Genomic DNA, 16,402 nt, shown 5'->3' with positions numbered 1-16,402 from the left:
AAGCGTTAGTTCTGCCTACGTTAGTTTCATCGGCGTTGTAAAACCAGCGCAGGTGTCATCAATGGTTTCACTCTGAATTTGGTGTTTTGTATGTGTATGTGCAATACTGAGAATAACGGAGATAAATATTTCAGAAGGATTTTACGCACTTAACTGCTAGCTGTAATAAGATTATTGCATACAACAGGAGGCTGGCAGCTAGGCTGTCATCCGTACTGCTGATGCAGACGCGTGCGTGTGTGGACCAAGAAGACGGTATGGCATGTCTTTTGGGTCCGTGCATAGATCGAGAATGGAGCATGCATGGGTGGGTATGGGTAAATTCTCCTACCTCTGTAATGTAGCGCCAAGTTTTTAATTTACACGAATAATAGCTAGGGCACCTCCTGAGAACGCCGGAGTAAAAGTAAATTAAGATAAGCAGTAGCGCAGCTAATTTTGCAAAAGAAATTCAGAGGGTCTTAAGAGGAGAATGGCAAAAGCCTACCCTTCATATTCTATAATTTGCCTCCCATCGTTAGCCTCTTGTCGGCATTCGGAAAGGCGCAGTATCCGTCACATTTCTCCGACAAATGTGCGTTTGACGGTACAGCATATCGCTTCTGATGGGAGGAATTTTTTTTTATCGGCGTTCGTTGCAGTGCTACATATAATAATTTGTTTACAGGAAAGGGAAGGCGCAGTATCTATCGCACTTTCTCTGGCAAGTGTTTGGACGTATACGTACACCATCGCTCCTGTCGTGTGGCGTTTATTGGCGCGCGTTCAAGTGTGGCATATTGCGAGGGACGCATACCGCTTCGACCAATCAGAACGCCGCAATAGCGGGACACACTTGTCCACGACATGAGCCATTATAGGTTTTCGCCTTAAAAAGGTCAGGAGATTGATTTCTTATTATAACCGTACTTGACGCGTAGGGAAAAAAAGAAGGAAAGTACGTGTATTCTGCTAAGGGCCGCTCACCTCTCAGTTTTTCAAAAAAGAAAAGAGAGACGAGAAATTTGTCTTTCTATATATGTCAGTCTCAAAATTCGTAATGTTGGTGCCACTAACTACTCAGAAATGTCTGCCGCATGGCTACTGTCGTGGACAGTGCTTTTGCGGCAGCTGTCGCGCGGCGTTCCTTGGCGCGCGTTCAAGTGTGGGATTGCAGATGGCAGGAACGATAGACAAGATGAGACTTCTGGAGGAAAGGCGCGCATTATCTGTCACATTTTCTCCAACAATTGTGTGGTTTGGATGGTACGCCAACGTTGGGTACGCCATCGCTCCTGTCCCGTGGCATGACAGGGCAGGGACAGGTAGGTCACCGCTGCTTGTGGCGGGGGCTGGCCTGCCACCGAATTTTTATCTGTTGTAGGCCGTCATTGCACCCGCCACCGCTTCGGCGGTGGACGACGGCTGTTGCGGCGCGCGTCTTTCTTTCCCTCTTCATTTTCTTTCTTCTCTATTTTCTCTTCTGTCTGCACGAGGCAGCGGAGGTGGCTCAGCTACAGAGCCAGTAGCAGGCCCGTGCATTTTCTTTTCCTTCTTCCTACAGCCACAACAAACGCGTGGCATTCCTTGGCGCTCGTTCAAGTGTGGGATTGCAGATGGCAGGAACGCTAGACAATATGAGACTTCTCAGGCTTTCGCTTTTCACTACTTTAGTAGCTAAAGTTCCTCGTAATTTTTATTTCTAGAGAACGTCACTAAGTTTGGCATGACTCAGTTTCGATATCAGTCTCGCGCACCGAAAACTTCTAGGGGATTTTAGATAAAATGAACGCTTTACGAAACCTGTTTTGACCACTAGTAGGGCAGCCAATCCAATCTACCTTGGGGCAGCCACGGCGTGACGTCACGGCTGTGCGGCAGCCATACTTTTTGTTGTCGTCAGGTTCCCAGCTGCCGGTGGTGTGTGCATGTGCGCCTCTCTTTTAACCTGTGAAAACATTGTAGGAAAAAAAACGCGCCGAACTGCTGCAAAATGAACTGCAGCAAAGAAGCTCTGCTAGATGAGCTTACAGGTGAGTGTGCCCACACAGCCCGTCGGACATAGTGGCCCTGGGATTCGGAGGCTTGTCATTTCCATGTCTGATGCTCTCGTTCTCTCGAGAACCTTTTTCGTGTTTGGGACACCGTGGCGATGACGGGCTGCTGCATTCTCTCGAGAGTTCGTCAGCTTCGAACGAACACTCACTTTTGCTGGGTGTCGTTCAACTTGCTTGATGTCCATGTTCTTGTCATGCTTAATTTTTTTTCTTTGCTTGACAGATTTCTCAAACCAGAAGCCCGCGGAAATTCCTTCTATCCTCGACGAATACTTGTCCCACATTGCGAAAACTGGCGACACCTTGTAAGTGCGCGTTTTTCACTCTGGTTCTGCGTATTTATGCGAGGATTCAAATTTTATGCCATAAAAATTTCGAAGTGGTTGTGGAGTCCCTCCGCTTTCGTACGTGTAGCGTTTTAGCGGGTCTTTGCAGCTCTTAACGTCAGCGTTAGTACTGGTACTACCAGAAATATTTTGAATGCTTTCAGCATCTTATTAGCTGACTCGCTTATTTGTTTGTGATGCAATAGTCGGGTGTTATGCAGCATTGTATGCGGGATACATCCAGGGCAGCTGCGAGTGGCCTCCTCTTGTGTTTCCGCATTTTGTTGAAATAGCCTGAAGTGCGGTGAAATTGTTACAGGAGAATTACAAATTTAAGTAATATGGAAGAACATGAATCTGGGTAGCGTGAGTCTCATTGTGCATGAGGACAGCCGAACGGCTGTCGAGCTGTCATGATTAGCATTTTGTTAAGCATTTCGGTCTTTGGTCTCATCGACCCGCGTTAGGCAACTGAGAGCCAACTTGCAAACCTTTTCATTACCCTTAGGTTCCCATGGCACAAGTTAAAGCCATTGGTCTGTCGAAAACTGGAACTTGTCATGAACGAGTTCCACAAGATCTCGCCGACAGATGACCTGCCAGCCTTACCCAATGTTGAAGTGTTCAAGTATGAAGATATGAAAACGAAGGTCTTAGAAGCTGTCAACAGCTTCAACAGGTAGGTGGCTGGCATGCTAACCTGAGACATTCCTCATACAAGAATCTAACACTGAGTTTCATCAATATGATCTGGTGGTCATGTCTTTGATGCGATCAGAGATCAGGTAGCTATTATGCTAACTGATGCATCAGTTAGGTGGTCGAACAGCTGTCAAGTCGAACCTTGCAAACAGTATTTCAGTGCATGTTTGTTATTTATAAAAGGGGACAAGTACAGACTGGTTGGTACATTTTGAAAAAGGGAATAAAACAGCATGAGGCAAGATGGGACACATGAACAGGCATGTGCACTGTGTGTCTGTCCTTCGCATGTCCTGTCTTGCCTCGCGCTGTTTCATTGCCTTGGTAATTAGTATCGTCACACATACAATATGAACAAGCCAACAGAACAAAGCTTTGCAGCATAATTACGAAAACTATCTGAATGTTCCCGGGACTGGTTCATGGGAATACTTAAGTGCAGTTTCGCTGTATGGAAATTCCTTACACAGTCCGAAGCATGGACGGCACGCAGTGTACTGTAATACCGTGGTAATGCTTGAGGCTAGCAGATGACCAGGCCTGCACTCAACTATTCATTTTAGAAATAACCAGTACCACGCTGCATGAACTGCCTTAACTGGGGCTGCATGCTATGGGTTAAGATGACTCTAGCAATCTTTGTCTGAAGTAAGCTGCTTTTTTTTTATGTCCATTAGCAAATGCAACAAAATGATATTGCTCAAGGCAGTGAACCTGGTGTCACATCCTCTGGCATTTGGTTGGTTGGTTGGTTAGTTCATAGGAAGGGAAAGGCGCAGTATCTGTCACACTTGCTCTGTGGACACCTGAACCGCGCCATAAGGGAAGGGATGAAGGTGGGAGGGAAAGTGGATAGAGAGAAAGGGGAGCCATAGTGGAGGGCTACGGAGTAATTTCGACCACCTGGGGATCGTTAGCGTGTGCTGACATCGCTTAGCACACGGACGCCACTTCGTTTCGCCTCCATCGAAACGCAGCCGCCGTGGTCGGGTTCGAACCCGGGAACTCCGGCACAGTAGTCGGGCGTCTTACCACTGCACCACCCCGGCGGGGCAACCTCTGGCATTTTCATGCAGACAGGTTATGCAAACTGTAACCGTATAATGTTCTTTTTTTCCCCTTATATATGCACCATTAGAGTAATATAGGTAATAGATCCCCTGACCCTTTGAGTACTCCTTAGAAAAATTCTGAACTTGGTGTTGGTTTCAAGGCACTGTTATATTGTATAAGGATTTCATAGATGCCTGTAGAACAATTGCTTTTTTTTTTTTCCACTGCAAGCCAGACTAGCAGTTTTCTTCATGGTTTGCATAAAGGCAGTTTTCACAGAAAATTACAATAATAATGGCAAGAAATGACAAGTTCATTTAAATGGCTCAATTAAAAAAGAATCTGGATAGGATCAAGACATTTTGCATTTTCAGTGACCGATAATGCTTTGCTTGCTGAGCAGCTGAATTGTAGAACTTCTGTTCATATTGTAAGTCAAGGTTCAACTTTGACCCAGGAAACAGTTCTTATCCCTCCAGAAATTTATCTGCATTTTTTTTTTCCTTCTTACCATAGTATATAGTGGTTTATTCAATCAGATTTGCACAGAATAGTTGGTAAAGCAACAAGATGTGGTATTGCTTCATGACCGCCATCATAAACTGGCTCTGTATAATACTTCTGTCTAAACATGCTACAAGTTTATGAAAAAATGTATAGGCACCTAATTTTTGGTTGCATGTATTTTTTTGTAATAAGGCGTGAAGCATTACTATACACGGATATACTATACACAGTTGCCTATAACCACGAAATAATTTGTGATCTAATTTCTTTTCTCACCTGTTTCAGTTTCAGCAGCTGATGATGACAGTGGTGTTGGAGTTAAGTCAAGGTCATATGCGGAAGCTGTTAATGTAATCGCTGCTTCATTGTTTTAATTCACTATAACGCTAGAGCCAGCCTGTCTTAAGAAAAGGAATCACAACGAGTTAAAAAGCAACTCTTATACCGCAGATGTTTTTCATCCCTCGAGCGACCTCAACTTATCTTTGACTATGTAGCCATCACTGCACTACTTAAACAATATTCAGTTAAAATTTATTTAGCAGCTGTAGGTAAACACCATATGGTAGTCCATGTACAGTAATGTCTTACTTATTGTTATTAACGAGAAGGAAATTGTAACCAACATTTTTTGTCTATAATTTTTGAAGAAGAGGATCTCTTGCTCTTTTAGGGAGATGAGGACTGTTTCCTACAAGCTTTACAAGGCATGGTGCAGATATAGCAAAAAATTCTGAGTACCAGGTTTCAGCTTCTTTTTTAATCCTCTCTGCAACATGGGGTGGAAACGCCAGACGTGGTAGTGACATCTGGTTCTGGCGTTTCCACCAGACAGATGACTCGAGGTTGGGGAGGTAGCGACACTTTCAATAATGGTGCAAGCGCGGGTATACGAACCCAGCAGCCATCACCGATGATAGCAATAGCGCTGCTATGCACTGATTGTCGATGGTGTAGCAGTTGGTGGCTGGAACTTTGTGTCAGCGATCGCAAAATTTCATGTTCTGCTGTTCGTGGACAGTTTGATAGACTGCAATAAGCCCTTTATATACTTTTCTCATCTGTGCAGTGCACCGTTCACCATCCAACGGCTGTGCGAGCTTGTGGTCGACCCCAGGAAGCACTACAAACGCACTGACAAGTTCATGCGAGGCATTGAGAAGAATGTCCTTGTCGTGAGCACAATCGAACCAAGATCTCTTACGTATGTTAGTTTTGTCTTACAGTCTGCCAAAACCGTTTGCGTTGGCTACAGGGGAACTTTGTCTTCTTGGCTGTGCGTTGGCTGAATTGTACTGGAAATTAAATTACTAGGCAACAACTGCTAGCGAGGAGCTGTTGCCGAGTTTTGTATAACCACCTAACAGACTTGAATGAGCCAGACTCGTTACAAGCTGGCTGTTATATTGACTCCTGACGAGCCCAGCTCATCCTGTCGTTTACGGCACTCTGTGTCTAGTTTGCAACGAGTAGGGCCTGTTGAATACAAATATTAATTGAGCCGGCAGGTGCTGATATCGGTACTAAAAGGTCGTTTTTGAAGTTTTATTTTTAAAAATGTCTGTTAGGAGGTTAAGTGTGTATTTGCAACCTGCTGACATTTCTTTTACTGTCAGTGCATTTTCAGAAAAACCAAATATCATCATTAAATTTTTAAAACAATATGTATAGTCATACAGCGAGGAACAAGGCTACCCAGCTTTGAGTTATAACTTTTCTTTGAGAGTTAATATTTGATTGCACTCAGTGAAAGTTTATTTTATTCATTTCTTCATTTGACTGCAGTTGACAAAAGTTTGCAGCTTTCTTGCGTGTAGAGACTGCCGGAACTTGAGTCCGTACGCCCAGTGAGCCCTGCATTGCTTCTCTGAATTGAAACATTTAAGTTTATGAAATGTTCAAAAGTTGTGTAGTCTAGACTGGAAGCAAAGTCAAGGTTGTGTGACGGAGGTAATGAAATGACAAGTTTTTGGTCGTTTGCTACAGCTTTCTTTCTTTCTGGACGATTGCAGCCCCCTGCAGCAGTCTAACACATCTGCTGTGCCCATGGTCAATGGTATTCCGGGAGCGGAAGATGGCGGGATCAACGGTCATTTCGCAGACACCACAGAGGATTCACTCGGTCATCTGGACGCAGAAAATGGCCACTGTGAAGATGAGGGTATCTGTGCGGACGACCCTGGTACCAACGTGGAGGTTCCTAGCTCAGCAGCCGACGCGACAAGCTTAAGTATTGCAACATTTGCTGTGCGCGATTTAGCACCATTTCGCGAGGCTTGCAGTTTTGGCTGCTTCCTTACTGCTGCTTTCTTGTGCCCATTGGGTTGAGAGTAGGACCCATATTTTAGAAATGTTTCTTAAGTAGATGTCTCTGAATTTTGGGAGTGACTTATACTGGGCACAAAAAAAACATAAGACAAAACAAACCACACCAAACACAGCCTACATTTTTTTTTATCACCTGAGTTGCATAAAAGCATCTACTGCCTTTAAATCAAATGCAATCACCTGGTTCTGCTGCCTTTGAACTTTCTGAAACTATCTGTTAAATTAGGTATGGGTCACTTAGCACTGCAGCACGCAGCACTCAAAGCTGCGTTAAATTTGGGATAGTTATAGATGCCTTTCCACACCTGTGGGTGTCTCGGCCTAGCTTTAGGCATAGCCAACAAACAGACTTCATCTTTGGGGCCTGGGTATTGGTGGTGCATGGCAATAGCTTAAATGCCTACAGTTGTCACATTCTAGTATTTGTAACGCAAATTTTGTCTCCTTAACGTCTTGCACTACAGTCGCCAGTGCAGTGAAAAGTGTGGTTTCAGCTGGTGTGACGTAGTAGTAAAGGCAACTCGGCCGTTGTCTGCACAGATCACCTCGCTTTTTACGCCACGGACTGAAGGGGACATATCCACTTATTAAAAAGCTATAGAATACATTCCCAGTATATTTGGTTCATCGAAATGTTCTTGCTGTACTAAAATCTTGCTTGATGTGCACTCAGTCTTTAAGCTTGAAGCTGTCTTCTCAAACACATTACTTCAGAGCAGGGTTGCTTAGTTGCATTTGTGCTTGGCCTTATTTAATGACCTCAAGTGATTAAGACAGGACTGCATCCAAGATTGTCACAATGATGTTCTAGGCTGTCGTAGCCCCAGCACTTGACCCTGGCAGTTGTGGTTGCGTGAGGCCATAATGGAAAGGTACTTGGATTGTTTTGAGACTACCATTCCATTGAATGTGTGCACTGCATTTTGGCGGCCTCCTCGTGTTATCAACCTGGCATTTCCTTTTGCTGTAGCATCCTGCATTCATACCTTTTTCACGGTAGCTCGTATTTACACATCTGTTTCACATCTTTAGTGGTGTTCGTTTCGCTAGTGCACTCTGTTTCAGGCAAACTGTGTTTGTTTCTGAAAGCTGCAACTAGACACTAAAGGTCTTTTTGTGAGCTCTCACGTTTATATTTTGTGAACATTTCATTTTTTTTCTTTTTGCCCATCTCACTGCTTGCCTTGAGTGTCCCGTCTTTTGATGGTGTTAATTACCGTGTCGTTTTGCTCAGGTGAGGCGCCCCAGCCTGTTTCGGAAGAGGTCATCGAAGGGCAGCAAGAGGTGGAGCCATCGGAGTCCACAGAACGGCTTGAAGCCGAGCCATCCAAGAGTGAGGAGAAACCGGAGGCAGAACCGTCGACAGCGACAGAGTGCGCTGAAGTTGAGAAGGAGGAGGCACAACAACCAACGGAAGAAGCAGCCCCATCAGAAGCGCCAGCAGAAAATATCGAGCCTCCACCACCTTCAGTTGAAGACGAGTCTCCAAAACAAGCCGAAGCACATGTAGAGGAGTCGACACTGGAGGAAAGCTCTTGTGATAAAGACGACTCGGAGGCTGTCATCACAGCAACGGCAAATGAAAGTGACCTGGGGCCTACTTCTGACTCTGCTGAGGTGGAAGCGCTGCCTGATGCTACAACTAAGGGTGAGTAACATCAATTAATCAATCAGTCAACAGATTAAATTTTAGTATTTATTAACATTTACTGCCAGAAGTGAGTGCGGAAAGCTAATTATTGCTGTAATGCTATACATTAGAATTGTAAGGCATCTGCTATTTTTATGCCCAAGAAGGGTCATTTACATTAGCAAAGCTCCAGTAGAACGTAGTGTAATGCTCGTGCACTGAACAGAATTAAAAATGAAAGAGCTGCTAGATAGTTTTTAAGTCCGGTTACTTTGTAACCCTCCTTAATTGAGCTCTTGGTCTGAAATTTATAAAACCCAGAGCTTAAATCCACCTTATAATGTTATGTTAAGATATAGCCCATGCTCATTATTATGCACATTGTTAAGAGAGTACAGTCAAATCTCGATATAACGAATTGCAGAGGACTGCCTAAAATTGTTAGTTATTTTGAAATGTTGTAATGAAAAACTTGCTGCTATAAGCCAGTGGTCAAACCTAGGTATGAAAATGATGTACCTTGGCTATAGACTCATATGCAGACAAGCAAAAGCTCAAATGAAGTGTTGCACTAACTTCAAATCTGCTTTATTTGAAGAATAATTTTCTTGTGGCGCGTGCAGCACACACTACAGATTAAAAGCTCTCCACACCTTTCACTTTGCACAACACCTCACCATGTACAGCCTCATCCACTTCTAGCTATAACACGGTCGCTGCTTTCAAACCGTCATTGCGGCCGACCCAACTATTCAATAAAGCTAAGTGGCAGACCATGTGAAGCAGCACATCCGGCTCCCTATGGCTTTGCATCGATATGTGCCTGCGTCGGACGCAATGCTTTGAAAGGAGTGGCAGTGTTATAGCTATAAGTGGATGACCCTGTACATTGTTACACCGAGCAATGAAAGTGCAGACTTCATTCATGCGCAATAAAAACACAGAGTTCGATATGACCTCATCTTCAGTGTTCAGTGAAGTTCGACATTCTTGTCGTGGTCTCTCAAAATGATCGCGGCGGTCGATGGGTAATGCCAAGCTCCCTGCAGAGGCCGATTTGCTTTTTCCTTGCGTCAATTTCTTGCTACTGTTTCCTAAAACAAAAACTGCTTTAGCTTCTTGGCACCATCACTGGCTACATTCATTCTCGGATCTCACATGAACTTCGCTATAAGGTTATCAGCAACAAAAATTTCTGCCCGCACCTACAAATGGCACGAACGACCGACCAGCAGACAACACAACACAGAGAGAGAAAAAATGCAGGTGACTAGGCCTGCTGGATACTGCATATGAAACCACAGCTTTTTGGTGGCGCTAGATGTTGGAACGAGATATAATGATGATGATAGCTATAGCCCGCGGCATACACACAGAAATGGCGGTTTCTGTTTCACGCGACAGTTGTGGCACTGTTATTTTTAGACGAATTCTAATACTGATGTTCCTTGATTATGGAAGAAAAATAAATAATGTACGTTATTTTGAAACATGCACATATTGAATTTGTAGTTCTGAAATATTTCTACATTGAAAACATTGGAAATTAGTTGGGGTTTTTCAAAAAGTTCGTTAATTTGAAAAATTAGTTACTGTGGCGTTCGTAGTAACAAGGTTTGACTGTAGAGTGCTGCATAAGATTGTATGTATATTATTTCATGCTGATAGTCTGTTATTTTGACGCTTGTCAGTTGCAGAGCCATCTCAGTCAGCATTGGACCTGTCAGAAGCTGATGCCATGCCCGTCGATGCGTCCGATCTGAAACCAGCAGACATTCCGCCGGGTGGAGATGGTCCTTTGGAAACAGACTTTAATGGCTGTGACTCGAGCATTTCTGATATGCCTGGTGGTGACGAGGAACTGAAGGAGCCACCCTTAAAGAAGTTCCACCCAGAACCAGAGGCATCCTCAGAGGCACTGGGAGCAGATCAACAAGAGCAGCCTTCTTCGACATCAGCGCCAATGGATGACAGTCCTGAAGAAGAACCAATGGTATGCTTACAATGGAGCTTACCATACCTAACACAGAATTTGAATCTAAGGTGGTATGAAGGTCTTGGAAACCTTTCTTTTTTCTTTAATTTTTCTGTCTTGTTAAAATTTAGCACACAAGGGGAGAATAGAATGCTGATTTTATATATGCATCTAGATCTCAAATATCTCAAATCGAGGATAAGATATGGCAAAATAACTATCCTAATTGGATCGTCTCTTACGAGCCATTAAGGTCATTTCTTGTTAAAAAGGCCTCTTTTAGAAACATGCAGACATTTCAAAAGGCCTGTTGCACATCCTAAAGCTTTGCTTTATTCCTAAATTGAGGTATATTAGCAGTTGGACCAAAATTTAGCTAATTACTGCTGCATAGTTTTTTTTTTTCAACTATTTATGATCAGCAAAATGACATATGCATTGAAAGGTGTGCATGTTCCTAAAAGAGGTCGTTTTTAATGAGAAATTACCATAGAAGCCTGTAAGAAATGGATATGTTATTTTGCCATGTCTTCTCTTCACGATGAGGTATTCTATGACTAAATGCATGCCAAGTTTCGACAGTGTGTCGAAAAATGTTTTAGAGACCCTCAACCCCCCTTAAAGAAACCCATGTAGTGCACCAGGGCTGCAGTGTTGGTTGAAGTGTACTGCCAGTTCGAATTGAGTGAGTTCAAATTGCCATCTACAATAAGTTTTCGATGGTACGAATTTTGGGTTGACACGAAATCGTAAAGATTCCTCGGCCATAGAGTGCAGTGGGCAGCGTTTCTGATCGCCCGGACACACTAGCATTTCGCAGTGAAAGAAGATAAAGCACACCATAACATCTATATAGCTCAAGCTTGGAGAAGGCAGAAAATTCAGAGGACACAGGGTTCGAAGTGCTGCTCCATTTTTCTCCAAAATGCAGTATTGCTCCAAGACTGCTCCAATTGGCTGCCTCGATGCTCTGCCATCAACTTTAGCAGAATGCAGGTGTTTGCCGTACGTTGGGTGATTAATGATGTTACCCACAAAAAATGTGATCTGATCAATTTGATTAAGCAACCGTGAGAAGCACAGCAGGGTAGTGGCATGCTGTGAGTAGTATGCACATGCTTTATAGGGGCCGTTGTAGTCGAAACGATGGCAGCACACCCGTGGTAGAGTTTAAATGCATTTCACGCTGGTGCAAATTTTCGTAAACTAGAAAAGCATAGCGTGTAATGTTTGTTCACAGGAGAATGAATTGGGAGGAAATATTCTGTGCGCTTAACGTAGCACCTTCTAGCTTTTTGAATGCCCGGCGGTGAGAGAAGTGAGAGTGGTGAGCAAAGCAGTAGTCATTGTGGGCTACCTGAGCCGTTAGGGAACTTGTCTAGAAACAAAGAACTGCATGAGTTGTTCTGCTTTTTTTTTTCTACGGTGAAAACAAGCAACTACTTCAGCATTGACTCTCTTTGTTAATTGCAAGTATGTTGATCCCGCAGGGGGCACCTGTTAAAGCAGGTGTTTGTGTGTACTGTGCGACACCACGGACCCTGAGCACCCACGCTTAGCCGTGCGTGGCATCGTCGTTTCTGGGGAAAAGAAGGGATCCTGGTGGTTAAGCCGATGCCGAGTGTTAGGACCTTCAAGCCCCTCGGCGGAGGCAACACACCACTTTGGCCCCCGCTTCCCATAGATGGCACCTCCGGGCTGACCTGACCGGGGGAAATCGGCAGTCGCCTTTTCCTATTCTCCTCTGCCTCTTTCACTTTCCCATCATCTTTCTCACAACTCTCCTGTCTTCTACTCCCTTCTGGTTTTTTTTTTTTCCTTCTTTTGCTGGCGGCTAGGGTTAACCTTGTGTGGCTAACCACCCTGTGTTACACCATATTTGGTTATAGTCTGGGTGTACGGCTGGCGTAGGCAGGACTGCTTTGCAAGTTCCAGTCCTGTCCCCTCGTTGGGCTCCGTGGTGGGTGGCCGCCACCCCGGCCGAACAAAAAAACTTACCGTATGGCTTCTTCTTTGCTCTCCAATGATCATTTTCAAAAAAGGGGATGAACCAATGAAACTGCAAAATTCTTTTTAAAGAATGCAAACCGATTCCCACGCTTCCACGTGGTGCACAGTGAAGACCCCCAAAAAACAGCTAGGCATATCTCTCCTTTCGTTGTGACAAAAACATTGACTGAAGCGATAGGCCAAGGATACAATGTCAAAACACTTTCGAAAACCGGAACAAATGCTGCCGTAATTTAAGGCTTTTTTGCCTCAAGCAAGCTGAACTGTCTTCAATATTTGCACGAAACCCAACTGCACGAACAGCTGCACGATCTATCTATCTGTTCATCAACTGATTTATATGCGGCTTTGACGCACCACATCACATTACTGTTCGCCGATCTCCAACGTAGATTCAAGAAAGCTGTTAACCGTAATTTTACCTCTATTGTTTTGTATGGAATAAATTATGCCCGGTGTTCTTTTTCCATTGTTGTGAAATTCTCTTCCCCTCTGTACTGTACCCAATACCCTGAGGATAAAAGAATGAGGGAAAGGAAAAAAGAAGCTAAGAGAAGTAATGGTATAGAGGAAGTGAGAGGGGGGGGGGGGGGGGGGAATTCAGTGGGAGCTGGCAGAATCCAGTTAGGGGACCTCTAATTTAGGGAAGGAATAAAGTAAGGAGCAAACTAAGGATGAGTGGGCACACTGATGGGCGAACAAAAGATACAAAGTCAAAGAACAAATGAAACGACCGAAGGTTAAGGCTTTGTTGTCAAAGTGCCACCGCTTATGCGTGCAGCAGGTTCAAATTCCGCGCGAAACATTATTCGCCTTCTGCGCTTTTATTTAAGCATTCACGAAGCCACAGATTGATAAAACTGCGCTGACTAATGGACCTAGACAAAAACAATGCGGCAAAAATATTTCTCTCTCATCATCGGCCACAGTTTACGAGAAAATGGCTCTCAAAAAGCGTGTGTTCACCATAGAAAAGCATTGCCTCCCACTACGTCACAGTCCGCTGAGCGAACTGCCATCTCGTACGGCTTAGATTAACTAGGGGACTTTATCTGGAACTGGCGCGGTACGCTGTGTCCCCACCTATATATCTTGCACCGTGACCAGTACCCAGGAATTAGCACAGGCATAGGATCCAAAAGGACATGCACAAGACAGGGAGCACAAACGTGTTCTAGTGGGGCTGCTTTTAGTCAAACTTAATGTTCAGGCACGAAGTGTTCAAGCAAGCATTCTGTTTGCCTCTAGTCTGATCCAAACTGTTGCTCAGGTCAGTTGTGTTATTTTAAGCATTTGTGCACGTTTTGGCTGTTTGTCTTGTCAGAGATGTCAGATAAGAGCATTGTGAACGTTGAATAAAAAGGAATCAAATTGGATGCTTTGGAATGTCAGGAATAAAGATGCAGCTATTAAAAGTGCTTCAGCCTGCTTCCATTCCCGAGTACATGCTGTATCACGGCATGTATAGACAGATGTGTGAGGTGTAACTGCTGTAAGCAATCTTCAAAAGAAGTCAACTTCAGAATATTACAGCACTTCTGTATGGGTTACCTCTGGCTGTCCGACTTTATGAGGAAACAAACAGAAGCTGTCTGTGAAATATTCTTTGGCGTCTCACCATAGTTAATGTTTAAACGCTCAAGCTGCACACTCTTAACCGTCCTGTGATTTTTTTTTTGCATTCTATTTCATTTTTAGGACAGTTCAAAGGCGGATGTTCCCACTTCTGCAGACGATCCCACAGAAGCGATGGACACGACTGCAGACAGCTCTGTCGAGAAAGACTCACCGCCCTCTGGGGAACAGCAAACCACAATTCCCGATGAGTCTCCAATGGAGGAGAACTGAACCACCCTGCTATGAACAATGTCGGCTCCTGTGCTTACCCTTCTGTCGTGTATCTCATTTTCCCCGTGGTTCGAGGGCCTCAATTTATCCCGGCAACTGCGAACATAACGTCACACTTGCATTTCTTGTTTCATCGTATAGCAGCACATCAGGCAAGAAAGAGTGAGGTGGGTTCCGGGTAGTAAGATGTGTTTAAAGCAGCTAAGTTTGCCAAAGTAGCAGTTCTGAATTTGTTGTATGATTCCCTAAAATACTTGTAGGCAGTATATGAACTTCAATAGCAGTACTCACACCTATTTTCTTATGCATTCTAGCCTTATCTGATTATTTTATTTCGTGGAATTATAGCAAGTAGTGCGAGAACAATGGGAGAATATGTGAATAAATTTGGAAACTCGCAAGACTTACAGTACTTTCACCGTAGTATGCGGGCAGTGTAGGAGTATATCATCATTGAGCAGAGTGCGTGTTATAATGATTATGCATGTGGTCAGAGCGCATTAATGGGCTTTTCGTGCAGCCTGATAATCGTATCAGTGTGAATATTTCAAAATGGCCATAAACATCACATCGGTCCAGCAAACAGCAGAATGCACTTGTCACCTAGTGTTGTAAGTGTTGCAGCAGCAGGTAATGTTGTGACAAGCTCTCATCAATCCAAATAACACGAGGCTCACAATGAATTTCAAATTACTGTGCTATCACAAACTTCAATGTTGCCTAGTAGTTTGTAACCACCCTGCCGGGTTGGCACAGTGGTTACAGCGCTCGACTACTGTTCCCAAGGACGCGGGATCGAATCCGGCCTCGGCGGCTGCTTTTCATTGGGGGGAAATCAAGGCGCCCACGTGCTGTGCGATGTCAGTGCACTTTAAAGAACTCCAGGCGGTCGAAATTTCCGGAGCCCTCCACTACGGCGTCTCTCATAGCCGGAGTCGCTTTGGGACGTTAAACCCCACAAACCAAACCAGTTTGTAACCAGGAGAGAATGAATGAGTCAGAATTGGTTGGACATTACTCTTTTTGTGCCGAGTATAGGATATTTATAAATTTAATTGCAGTGCACTCAGGTTTGTGCTAACACAGTATGTTATTGCATTCGAGTAAGGGCATCTCAAAGTAATTGTGCTTTCCATAGAATTGCTTTGACCATGGGGAGGCACTCAAAATATAACCACCCCGCCGAGGTGGCGCTGTGGTTACAGCGCTTGACTACTGCGCCCAAGGATGTGGGATCGAATCCTGGCCTCGGCGGCCGCTTTTCGGTGGAGGCGAAAAGCAAGGCGCTCGTGCACTGTGCGATGTCAGTGCACATTAAAGAAACCCAGGTGGCCGAAATTTCCGGAGTCCTCCATTATGGCGTCCCTTATAGCCTGAGTCGCTTTGGGACGTTAAACCTCACAAACCAAACCAAAATATAACTTTTCTTGTTTGCAAGAGTGGTGTATAATATAAATGTAGCATCCTGTGCATGAAGGAAAGGACTCCAATCAGGCCAAGTTCTGACAGTTGTGTCGACAGCAGCTTCCTCAGTTCATGTAGAACATTGTTGTCTCATTGACCACCCTGGTTCTTAAGTTTCCGCATGTATACTTTGCTCGCTAGAGGCTTCTGGGAAATTATGTGTGCATATTTAATGTTACAGACATCATGTAGTATATATATATATATACTTGTTTTATATTAGTATCGTAGCATATGTTGCAGCTGCTTCCATCACAGGTGTACACATTGGGCAGCTCATCTTCATTTTTAAATAAATTTTCTGTTTATGCTTATTTCTATATGCCCTTTATCGCAATTAAACCTCATTTCGTCATTCCCTGTTCAGAGCCTTTGACGTTGGCAAACAAATAAAAATAAAACTTTTGGTTTATGCTGTGGCAAATGAGCAATAAATTTGCAGCTTCCTTGGAGGGGCAAGAAGCTGGTGAAAGCAGCATACAACATTGGCCCCAGTTCTCATGCTCCGGTTTGCTACTGGTTG

The 16,402-nt window shown here is 44.2% G+C and overlaps 1 protein-coding gene across 2 annotated transcripts; it reads left to right on the top strand.

Annotated features, from left to right (window-relative positions):
- The first annotated feature begins 1,825 nt into the window (after positions 1 to 1,825).
- Positions 1,826 to 16,291, top strand: LOC146179574 (uncharacterized). Of its 2 annotated transcripts, none has more exons than XM_084579230.1 (8): positions 1,826 to 2,012; positions 2,260 to 2,341; positions 2,871 to 3,041; positions 5,694 to 5,828; positions 6,637 to 6,854; positions 8,187 to 8,600; positions 10,280 to 10,575; positions 14,266 to 16,291. In XM_084579230.1, the coding sequence occupies exons 1-8, from the start codon at positions 1,973 to 1,975 to the stop codon at positions 14,413 to 14,415; spliced, it is 1,506 nt and encodes a 501-aa protein (XP_084435356.1). In that variant the 5' UTR covers positions 1,826 to 1,972; the 3' UTR covers positions 14,416 to 16,291. The 2 variants fall into 2 exon arrangements, with proteins under 2 accessions (XP_084435356.1, XP_084435355.1); XM_084579229.1 differs by having other exon boundaries at positions 1,827 to 2,012; positions 10,274 to 10,575.
- The last annotated feature ends 111 nt before the right edge of the window (positions 16,292 to 16,402 follow it).

The sequence above is a fragment of the Amblyomma maculatum genome, chromosome 9 (genome assembly GCF_055883805.1).
Source record: "Amblyomma maculatum isolate TAMU_Amacu chromosome 9, ASM5588380v1, whole genome shotgun sequence".
Lineage (NCBI taxonomy): Eukaryota > Metazoa > Arthropoda > Arachnida > Ixodida > Ixodidae > Amblyomma > Amblyomma maculatum.
This window is presented reverse-complemented; position numbering and strand designations above follow the sequence as displayed.